This window comes from Lygodium microphyllum, chromosome 17 (genome assembly GCF_053477565.2).
Source record: "Lygodium microphyllum isolate KBCC chromosome 17, Lygodium_microphyllum_v1.1.10, whole genome shotgun sequence".
Taxonomy (NCBI): domain Eukaryota; kingdom Viridiplantae; phylum Streptophyta; class Polypodiopsida; order Schizaeales; family Lygodiaceae; genus Lygodium; species Lygodium microphyllum.
The window spans coordinates 140,992,219-141,004,270 of NC_141151.1; the positions used below are offsets into that span (position 1 = coordinate 140,992,219).

Genomic DNA, 12,052 nt, shown 5'->3' on the forward strand with positions numbered 1-12,052 from the left:
TGGCTACCCGAAACGCTATTTTGAGGTACTATGTCTGGTGCCCTCATTGACCCTATGAGCTGCGTGCATAGGCTGATCAGTCCTCTTCTTGCATTTGGCATTCTTCCCTTGTTCTATGCAAATCTCCCTCTCTCTCTCTCTCTCTCTCTCTCTCTCTCTCTCTCTCTCCATGCACTCGCAAGAGACATCATCTAAAGATACAAAGAGGATACTACACCACCACCACCGAGGGACCCTATCTCGCCACTTCAGCCTCTCTATGCTAGATAGACCCATGAGAGACATCTTGGGATGAGTGCCTCATAAGCACTTCCACTTTGTATTTAGCTTAGACATCATTTTGTACTCATCAACTATGTATTGTTCCGTGGGTTTTTTTCTCCATTTAATTAGTCATAGCATTAGATGACATCTTTCTTGGGAATGGGAAATTCCCAAACTTCTCAGATGTAACATTTTGGTCTCAGGCCAATTTGGCCTTTTGTAGACCTTAATATTACTTTCTTTCTTTCTTTCTTCTCTTTTTGTTCCTATTCCTTCTTCCATTGCGCATTCTTACATGCCCTTTAGCGTTTACCTTCGAGATCCTACTGCTGGATGATTGCGTCACTCCCCCTTCATTATGCAGATTCCCTACAAGTGTTGCCGCCTGATTCATACAGGACAGTGCAATTGTCTTCAAAGCTTCGACTCCATTGTATCAGTTTGATTCACTTAGTATGATTCAATGACTCATCATTCTTCTTCTTCTATGTTTTTTGAGTTTCTCTTTTCTCTCAGTGTTTGCCATAGACACTCTGTGTTGCCCCCTGCAAACCCTACTCTCTCTCTAATTTGCTCTCTCTGATTTGCCTTCACAACAGTCATATTTTGACATGGTATCAGGGCATACATGTTATTTTGACATGGTATCAAAGCCAAGGACGCTCCGAGAGCTAAAAAGATCCTTTGCATCGAAGACAGCAAAGATGGGTTGTATGAGCAACAACATCTTCTAATTACCCCATTTCCACTACATCAAGAGTTACCCTTATCTTCTTCTCCCTCCCACCCTCCCTTTTACAGGTTGCCACTCTAATGCTATGGCTTCTCCTGACGGATAATCCACGAAGTGCTGTTACTGTAGCAAGAACGCACCATCGAAGACTATTCAATTTGATCTGTGCTCCCCACACCACCAAAGTATATGCATCTACCTCCAAGCACTTATTGTGCCACATCTCCCTTCTAGGCCACAAAGGTCATTCTGTATTGGCCATCGAAGCCTTTGCTTCACCCTTCAACATTCACTTTCCGTATTGTACCACGGGAGAACTGTGTTTCACTCCCTTCCTTGTGTAGATTCCCTACAGGTGTTACAATCCGATTTCTCAAAGCTTCAGCTCCATTGTATCAACATGATTCACTAGCATGATTCAATGATTCATCATTCACTTTCTTCTTCTGTGTTTTGTGAGTTCCTCTTTTCTCTTAATATTTGCCGTACACGCTATGTTTTCCCCCACAAACCCTACTATCTCTTTGGTTTGCTTTCACAGCAGTCATATTCTAACATGGTATCAATATATACCGTTTATTCTCACACGGCATGGGTGGAGATACTTCTAACTACCCTAGAGAAACTAGACCATACCTTATTACAAACGAGAAGCTTCAGCTAATCATTGCTCACAAAGCAAAGAAGATAGAAGAGCTGATCTGCACCCTTCATTATATCATTGCTTGATTCTTTCAAGTTGCCAATGCGTGATTCTATCTTTACAGTGCCAAATCTAGAGCTTGCATCATTACACTTTTTCCTTGCCTTAGCATTCTTCCAATTCTTATCATGCTTGGCACTCTCTCTTTTGGCCTAGATGAGGTTATGTTAGACATTTATTTCCTAGACAGTTGGTGGACAGCGGAGTACGGCAGTGCCACGTCAACAGCCGCGTCAGCAAACTGCGCAGGTGCCACGTGGCAGCCTGCAATTGGACAGTTTTACTGCACAATCGGCCAGTTTACTGGAGTCGCCTGCATTTAATGCAGCCGACCTGGTGCAGTTATTTCCTATTTTTTGGCTATTTATAGCCGGTTTGTGGCACACTCCAACAGTCATTCATTTTCAGATTCTGATCTTGAGATCTGTTGGCTGAGACAGACTGTGCTCGGGCTGATAGAGATCGAGGTCATCAAGTCGGAGACATACGCAGATATTTCCTCTATCCCCTTGTAGATTTCTACACTCTTATACAGCATACTACACTGCAGATTTTCTGTGTTTATATTGTCTCCTTTTCTCTCTCCTCTCTGTGTTCACTCTCTCTCAGTCTATGTCCTACGCTTCCGCATCGCTGCACTCTGACATGGTATCAGAGCGGTGAAGATGGACTGACTGAGGGCTGAACCTATCTGAAGAGGAGATTTCAGCACGACACAAGGCTGCATTTCTAGGATTCAAGGGCGAGCGGGAGGGCTGCGCATCGGATCAAGGCTGAAGCGAGCGTGGGCATGTGGGAAAGGAGTCTAATCGGTGAATTTGCTGCAAGTTATTGCTGTTCGAAGGGGAGGAAGGCTGCGTTTGAGGGCTTCCATTGCAAATTTTACTTTTTCATCGCCTTCGGCGAGTGAAGAAGGTTTGGGCAGCGAAGGAACCAACCCTAGAAGGCTACGTTTACACAATCAGAGGGGGCTGATTTTGTATTTGTACAGGTATTGCAGGTTAACATGTCTACAGAGACTGATTTGGAGTTCCAGGCGATAATGGACAAGAAGGTGCCTGTCCTACTAGTTCTTCCATCGGATCAAAAGCTTGATGGTGACAATTACCGCATCTGGCAAGTGATGATGTTGGCCATTTTGGAGTCTTATGATTTGGCGGAACTGGTGATGGAGGAGATTAATAGGCCCTCGATGAGGGATGAGTCCAAACTCTCTTCCAATGCTGCACAGAGTTGACCAAGGCCCAGTCTCATTGGGACAAATTGAATGCCAGGATTCAATCTTTTCAGTTTCTATCTTGCACCACAGCCGTGATAGCTTACATCGAGCACTTAACGGTGGATCGTGAGATATGGCTGGAACTCGATCAGATGTACAACCGGATGACCCTGATGAAGAGGGTTTCTTTGGAGGTGCAGATGCGGACCTTGTTCGTGAATAAGTCTTCTTCGCTTCAAGAACACATCAACAAGCTTCGGCAGCTTCAAATGCAGATTCAAAATGCGGGGAACCCTATTTCCTCCGAAGACATGGCGATCACATTACTGTCCCAATTGCCACCACGATTCGGTACCTTTTACTCCGCTCTTATTGCTTCAGGGCGAGAGTCGACTCTTTGGTGGGAAGAGTTGGTTCCTATGGTCTTGGTCCAAGAGAAACAATTGAAGGAACAGAATGCTTCCAAATCGGAGGCTTTGGTTGGTCAATCCTCTCAGAAGAAGGGGTAGGACCAAAAGAAGGAGGGGGACAACAAATCCAAGAAGGACAAGGCGAAGGAATCGACTTGCCATATTTGTGGTAGGACCAGTCATTGGAAGAAGGATTGCCCCGACAAAGACAATAAGGACACCAAGAAGAAGGACACGAAGGATTCTGGAGCAGTGGCTGCACCCTCATCAATTGCTTTTCCACACTTGGCAGTCATTGAGGACTCTACATCAAAGACTTCTGATGCTGTGATGACAACTCCCCAGGCTCGAGAGTGGATTGTGGACAGTGGTGCCTCACAGCACATGACTCCTTCCGATGGTGTTGCCCATTTGCAACCTTCGCATGGGCAAATTCTCATTAAAGATAGCTCTTTTGTGTCTATTGCCGCGCGAGGTGAGATGCAGCTTATTCCAGATGGATGTGGTGGTACCCACACTTCCGAGGTGTTGCATGTGCTAGGCTTGGAATATCATTTGCTTTCGGTCCATAAGATTTGTGCTCTTGGTCTCTTGGTGGAGTTTGACAGTGATACTGTTCGAGTCGTTGATCGTGGATCGAGGAAGGTTCTCTCTGCAAGATATGAGGAGGATAGCATCTACAAGTTGAAGTCTTCCCCAGCTCTTACCTCTCTTCTTCTTACTTCTCAAACACAGTCCAAGCTTTGGCATGCTCGGTTTGGCCACCTGAACTACGAGTACCTTCAGAAGGCGTCACGAGGGTCGTTTGTTTGAGGATTGCTGGAGATAGTGGTGAGCCATCAGCCATGTGTCTCCTACATTCATGGAAAACTGCATCGGGCAATTCCCAACAAAGCTTCTAGGCAGTCTACTTTACTCATGGAGCTTGTATCTATCTACGGATCTTTGTGGCCCGATGAGGACCGAGTCCCTAAAGGAGAGCTTGTACTTCATGTTGATCGTAGATGACTACAGCAGAATGACATGGGCCTATTTCTTGACTTTGAAGTCGAAGGCTTTCTCTCACTTCAAGAATTAGCTTTTCTTTGAGGAGAACCGTTCTGGCCGGTGACTGCAGACCTTGCGTTCAGACAAGGGAGGTGAATTTATGTCTATTGAGTTTGCTCGTTTTTGTGCAAATGGGGGCATTCGCCAGGAGTTTGCTAACACAACACTCCCCAAGAGAATGGCATTTTGGAGCGGAAGAACCGAAGTGTGATCGAGATGGCGCACACCATAATGAAGCACCGACAGACACCTCAATTTCTGTGGGCCGAGGCAGTGGCTACGGCAGTTCACATCCTCAATCGATCTCCCACTTCGGCCGTTGACAAAATGACACCTTTTGAGGCTTACTTCGGGACTAAGCCTAATTTCTCTTATTTCAGGCTCTTTGGATGTGACGCTTATGTGCACATTCCGAAGATGCAGCGTGATAAGTTCGAGGCGGCTTCCCGACGTCAAAGTTTTTGTTGGCTACAGCTCCCAGTCCCAAGGTTATCGTTTGTTTGATCCCATCAAGCGGGATGTCTACACGAGCAGAGATGTGCGGTTCATGGAAGTTCCGGCCAACAAGGGGGGTGAGGAGCACCCTGTTCTTGGAGATCCAGGGGAGAGTTGGGCTCCCAAGCCAATTCCTTTGGAGCCAAAGTCTTTTGATAGAGATTATTCTTCTGATTCCGAGTCTTCACTTCCACTTGCCACCCCCGAGGAGATTCCACCGGTGGATGTTCCTGAGTCTTCAACAGATGGAGAGCAACGAGAGGTTCGTCCTCCTCCTCGTTGGGCCCATGACACACTCCAAGATTCAGGGATCGAGGGGATCCCTAAGGAGTGGGAACTGCAGAATGGACCGCGGAGGTCACGAAGGAACCAGGCACATTCTTCGGAGCTTGTTTGCTCCAACTATTGTTTGTTGACCCGTGTTATGCAGGATCGTGAGCCCACTTCAATGAAGGAGGCTTTGCAATCTGATCATTGGCGGACGGCTATGGAAGCCGAGTTGGAGGCTATTGAGAGGAATGGCACTTGGTCTCTTGTGCCTCGTCCCTCTCACAAGAAGGTGATTGGTGTCAAGCGGGTCTTCAAGACCAAGTACCTTAGCAATGGTTCTTTGGACAAGCACAAGGCTCGCCTTGTTACTAAAGGTTTTGCATAGCACCCCAGCATTGATTTTCATGATACTTTTGCCCCCACTACTCATATGGCGACTATTCGAGCTGTTATTGCCTTGGCTGGCCATAGGAGATGGCATGTCTATCAGTTGGATGTGAAGTCGGCCTTTCTGAATGGTGACTTGCAGGAGGAGATCTATGTTGAGTAGTCTCCTGGCTTTGGATCCTCAGATGGGAAAGTTTACAAGTTAAAGAAGGCCTTGTATGGTCTCAAGCAAGCTCCGCGTGCATGGAACGAGAAGATTGACTCGTTTCTTCAGTCGAAGTCGGGATATCAGTGCTCCACAGCCGATCCATAACTTTATGTGCATGCTTCCGAGGTTGGTCGTGTGTTGTTTGTGTTGTATGTTGATGATTTGATTCTAACAGGGGATCATGCACAGAAGGTCCGAGAGACCAAGACAGCTTTACATCAGACATTCGAGATGACGGATTTGGGGCTTCTTCGTTTCTTCTTGGGTCACGAGATCTATAAATCTCAGAGGGGGATTTTCATCTCTCAGCAGAGGTACCTTCAGGAGCTCTTGGTGACTTTTGAGATGGAGACTTATCGGCCCATTACTACTCCTCGACGTATAAAGATTGTCTCATTGCCTTCAAAAATCAGAAAAGAAGCTTGTGGCAGGAGGTGTTGAGGGCAGTCCATAGGAGGTACCCAAATCCTGAGGGTCAGCGATCTCGGATGATTGGGGACGTACAAAAGTGAGGGATATGCTTCACAACAAAATATCCCACCTCATGACACGGGCCAGGGACTCACTGCGGAGGCTGGAGGAGGGGCGTGGAGCCTACAGCCAACACCTATGTGCCACCGCGTAGAGTGGAAGAGAAGAAAGCAGCTGAGAAAGTGAAGAGTTGCCAGCACGCAGAGGCGAGACGGATCCAAATGGAAACAATGGGATCGTCGCATTACGAATCGGGCGGCAAAGAGTCGTGGGAGGCAGAGTTTGTAAGTATATTTTGATTTCTAGTTTTTTTAAATTTATATTTCTTTCAATTCTTTATATATTTTATTCTAATATATTGTGATGTCTAATTGTTTGTATATCTCTAAATGTTTTGCAGACTACCATCGTTGGTAGGACACCTACCCCTAGAGAGGTAGGTTACCATCGAGGCCATAACCACGCAGCGACATGGCTTCACTTTTATGAGAAGGGTCTCATCAACTGAGGACCAATACAACCGGGCCATGAGGATTCGACAGCCAGAGGACGTATGTTTTTCTTACTTTCCTATTAAAAGTATAACTAATTATAACTTTTTTTCCACCTTGTCTATGGATCTGAATTGGAAGGCCACTTCACACTCAGATTCTCCCGTGATGGATGCTTCACGTTACCGTCAGCTGATTGGATCCTTGATTTGGCTTCTCAACACTCGTGTTGATCTTTGTTTTGCTGTGGGTCTGTTAGCAGGGTTCATGACTGGACCCAAACAGGTGCATTGGTAGGCTGCCCTGAGGATTCTTCGGTATTTGAGGGGGACCTCTGACTTAGGGATTTCTTATCCCGCAGGTATAGATGCTTCCGATTTGGTTCTTGCAGGTTGGAGTCACTCGGATTCGGTTGGCAATGTGGACCACCGATAGTCTCCTACAGGCTACTGTTTTACCTTGGGTACCAATGTTATCTCTTGGAGTAGCAAGAAGCAGCCCACAATCGCCCTTTCTTCTACTAAGGCGGAGCATCGGGTTGCGTCTTTCACCACATGTGAGGTTGTGTGGCTTTGGAGATTGTTGAAGGAGCTTGGCTGTCCCCAGACTCGTCCTACTCTTTTGCGGTGCAACAATGAGAGTTACATTGCCTTGGTACGGAATCCTGTATTCCATGCCCGGACGAAACACATTGAGATCCAGTATCACTTTATTCAGGAGAAGCTTCTGGATGGACCATTGATGTGGAGTATTGCAAGACGGAGGATAATCTTGCATATTTCTTTACGAAAGCGCTTTCCCAAGTTCTTCTTCCGCAGCATTCTAGATCCCTCAGTCTCTTGACCCGTCCAGGATTTGAGAGGGGGTGTTAGACAATCATTTCCTGGACAATTGGTGGACAGCAAAGTACAGCAGTGCCACGTCAGCAACCACGTCAACAGAATGCGCACGTACCACGTGGCAGCCAGCAGTCGGACAGTTTTACTACACAATCGGCCAGTTTACTGCTTTTCTATTTTTTGGCTATTTATAGCCAATTTGTGGCACACTCCAGTAGTCATTCATTTTCAGATTCTAATCTTGAGATCTGTTGGCTGAGACAGACTATACTCGGGCTAACGGAGATCGAGGTCATCAAGTCGGAGACATACGCAAATATTTCCTCTGCCCCCTTGTATATTTCTGCACTCTTATACAGCATACTACACTACAGATTTTCTGCATTTATACTCTCCTCTCTCCTCTCTGTGTTCACTCTCTCTCAGTCTATGTCCTACGCTTCCGCATCGCTACACTCTGACAGGTTAGCCATTGCTTCTCAATACCGAAAGCTTTGTGGCTTGCTTTCTCAGCCTATGCATACCCAACAAACTTGTTAATCCCCGTCATATGGAGATTATTCCTATTGCTATGAGTGGAGATTCAAAGCAAATACCAAATATAGGTTTCATCTCAAGGACTTACCGTGCTTTGCTTTGGGAGCTTTGATTCAAAGTTTATCCTCCATGCTAGTTATCTTAAAATGGTCAAGTTTAGGCGATCATGTCCTCTCGAGCTCCACTTCTCTACTTGTGCATTCAAGTGTATTTGTTGGCCCATGTGTGGAGTAATTGTGTATGACACACACAGAGAGAGAGAGAGAGAGAAGGAGAGATGAAGCACAATGATACTCAAACAAATTTTAAAATGTACTCTATGAATTAATGAAAGTACAATGATTAAATGTTCGTGTTGAATAATGACCACACACATGTGCTAAGAATGAACGAAATGGGTTTTCATAGAATTTTAGTAAACCCCACAACTAAGTGTCTTAACCTCATAGCAAACCCTAGTCCTCACTATGCTAAGTATCCTAAGTGCCCAAACTATCCCAAGTAATAGTTTAGGCTAGCCAAAAGGCCCAAACTAAGAAACAAAGGACATCATTACAAAGCTCTTGAGATGGCCCAACAAAACCCCCTCCATGTTATGGACGCACTAATCTAGGAAAACATAATGAACCCTAGAATATGTGGTCATGGTAGCAAAAATTCATCCATAGGGATATAGCAACCCATGACTGTACACAGAATGACAAATCAAGTGAAAAAGCTATCAAGTGCAACACTTGCTAAAGAGCTTCATTGCCAACAAATTAAGAATAGTAGGACTCTACATTTGCATTTGTTAAAAAGTTCTATATATCCTAAACCTAGTTCTAATTCTTCTAGCATCTAGTTGGATATACAGATTTCGTGGATCAAAGATATGTTGGGCTCCTTGCTGGAGTTACACCACCAAAGAGAGCACCTATTACGAACCCAGCAATAGAGACACGGAGCTACACACTAGTATGCACTCACAGAGTCCTATAGAGCATCAACTACTTCCTCCACCACAGAGCTCTCATTGGTCCGTCAATCAACAGCCCCGCCTATCATAAGTAGTGCAACAATGGAAGCATCGACAAGTGTTGAAATAAACTACTGAACACAAGACAGAAAAGAAAGAAAATGATGCCAGGGTAAAAGGGATGTTGTTCAGGATATGCTGGACAGTAAGAACAGTGAATACAGAGTTCTGCAGACTGCAATTTTGCATATGAATCATTGAGTTATGGTCACAGAAAATGCTTTCCTAAAAGGGATGTTGTTCTGGATATGCTGGACAGTAAGAAAAATAAATACAGAGTTCTGCAGACTGCAATTCTGCACATGAATCATTGAGTTATGGTCACAGAAAATGCATTTCTAAAAGGGATGTTGTTCTGGATATGCTGGACAGTAAGAACAATATTGATAAAGAAATACCAAGAGAGGCGCTGGTTTTCGGGGCCAATCTGGTGTTGAGCGAGGGAGTGAGGTCTCTGTTTGTGTGTGTGTGTGGAAAAGACCAGGTGTTAATTGAAGGAACTACTACAAAATAAGATAACTCAAAGATGTGCTTGGGAAATGGAATCCATAAACCAAACATAAGAATGATGCGTACAACGTGAGTCACTAGCTGTATGGGCATCGACACTGGCTCCTCTATCCAATGGAAGACCACCTAAAGAATAATGATGACTAATGGAAGGAGGAGCCACATAATAAATAGGCATAAAATAGGCCTAAAATGGCAGTTGGTTAATGCTGGCCAACTAGCATAAAATGCCACAAATACCACACAAAAATCACTAAAATAATGCAACATACAGACTTAAAAGCCCAACCCAGCTAGCATGCATAGACTCACACATGGGCTGACAATCCTGCTAACACCACCACGAAGGACCATCTTAGACACAACCACAGAGAGATGCAGAGCCTGTTGCCCACATCCAACTAATCCACCCCCTTGCAAGAGGCATCATCTACAAATATAGAAGATACTACACCATCATAGGGGGACCCTACCTCGCCACTTTAGCCTCTCTATGCTAGACATACCCATGAGAGATATCCTATGGTGAGAGTATTTCCTAAGCAATTCCATATCATTTTGCACTCATCAACTATGTATTGTTCACTGTTTATTTCCCATTTAGATAGCTGTAGCATTAGATGTCAGTTATTTTGGGACATGGAAAATTCCCTAACTTTTCAAGTGTAACATTTTGATCTCATAGGCCGATTTGGCCTTTTGGAGATGGTAGCATAGCTTTCTTTCTTTCTTTCTTTCATGTCATTGTCTTTTAGTCTTGTCCATAAACTTCCGCATTCACTACAATCTAACAATGTTGAACTGTTAATTGATTAGGCTACTAATCATATGTGCTCCAATTATCACTGTTGAACCTCTTTATTCTATTTTCGTTTAGTCCTATGGCAGCCCAACTACTCTAGTTGGAGTGCTGGTATGAAGGACTCCACCCCAAAGAAAAAAAAAAGGAAAAGACCTCCACAAGTACATGTATACACATTTAGACACATGCTTGTACTAGAAAGTGTTCCCCTAGAAATAAACTAAATTAGCAATTACCTTATATCATATGGATGAGAAACATTGTGAACATCAGCATTGGCCTTAAACTGCTGAATAGCTGATGTCAAAAGCCTTGAATTCTGGTTCTGAGCTGATGAAGACCTCGCTCGTGCATCCCAAGACACAACAGGCAAAGACCTTGGTGTTGAATGTGCTTGAAGAAGAGTAGAAGACTTTAAAGCTAGTGATTCCTTTGTATCCTTGCTTGAATGCCTCGAATTAGACCTGCTGGGATGGGCGTCCAACCAAGTAGGCCCTTGCCTGGGAGGATGATAAACCCCTGGCTGTTCCAGAGGTGTGTAACCATCGCCATTTGGGAATTGTGGTTCGAAATCACGTTGTCCAGGTTCGAAATCACGTTGTCCAGCCCCAGAAAATGCATAAGAGGGATTGCTCTGGAGAGCCAACAGGCTGGGCCCTTGAATGATAGGACCAGCAGGAAGGGGAGGTGATTTAGGCCTTGCATCCTTATTAGCCTGATGAATCTTGGTAGGGGATGGCTTTCTGGTGTTGTTACCACTGTCAGGAGGGGAGGGCCATGGGTTTTGTCCTTGCCCTGTCTGCCTGGGCCCAAGATCGTATACTGACCTGTGCTTCTCTGTTGGAGGAGTTAATGACGAGCTCTTTGATGATGCATCTACAGTCCCAAATGATGCATCAGGAGGGGAGGACCATGGGTTTTGTCCTTGCCCTGTCTGCCTGGGCCCAAGATCGTGTACTGACCTGTGCTTCTCTGTCGGAGGAGTTAATGATGAGCTCTTTGATGATGCATCTGCAGTCCCAAATGTAGCTGGGGAGCTGTTGGGGGGTGCATCTGCAGTGCCGAATGTATTCGATGAGGGATCGCCGCGACCAGGTTTCTGGAAAGGCATCACTGAACAATTGTTATTTCTTCACTGACGGTCTGGATGATGTGATGATGATGAGAAGAACTCCACAGGCATCATCTCCGTCGAGCGAGACGCATTAGCTTCTCCTCTCTCACTCTCCTCTCTCGCGTTTTTTGGGAGCCGTCCAAGAGCCTGTATGTAATTTCAAATGAGCTCAGCACCTCCCTCTCGCTCCCTCTCTCTCTCTCTCTCTCTCTCTCCCTCTCAAGCAAAAAACCATATACGCCTTTAAGGCATTTGGGCATCGATCCTGCCAAGTTAAATCTGACTTATTAAATAGGGGGGTGTGTGTGTGTGTGATACCATACCGCACAAAATAAGTTAAAGAAAACACGAAGTGTCCAACTAGGTTGACCCGTGCAGCTAAGTAAAGGAGTATGAAGTTCCGTCAGCCAATCATCCATCTTGTCTTGCTTCTCTGAACACCTCTATATGTCGCATCCTCATTTTTTATCTCTTGTTTATTTGCATTCACCTTTGCTTTAGCCTTAGGTTTTATGGAATATGATTTTGAGGCAT

General features: G+C 45.1%; 1 protein-coding gene across 1 annotated transcript in view; it reads right to left on the reverse strand.

Moving 5' to 3' along the window:
* SAC3B (SAC3/GANP/Nin1/mts3/eIF-3 p25 family) overlaps window positions 1–11,741 on the reverse strand; it is a 104,392-nt gene extending 92,651 nt beyond the window's left edge. The window contains exon 1 of the mRNA XM_087698030.1: window positions 10,641–11,741. Coding sequence (XP_087554156.1) covers window positions 10,641–11,515 — 875 coding nt within the window. The 5' untranslated portion in view covers window positions 11,516–11,741. The remainder of the gene's footprint in view (window positions 1–10,640) is intronic.
* Between the last annotated feature and the right edge of the window lie 311 nt (window positions 11,742–12,052).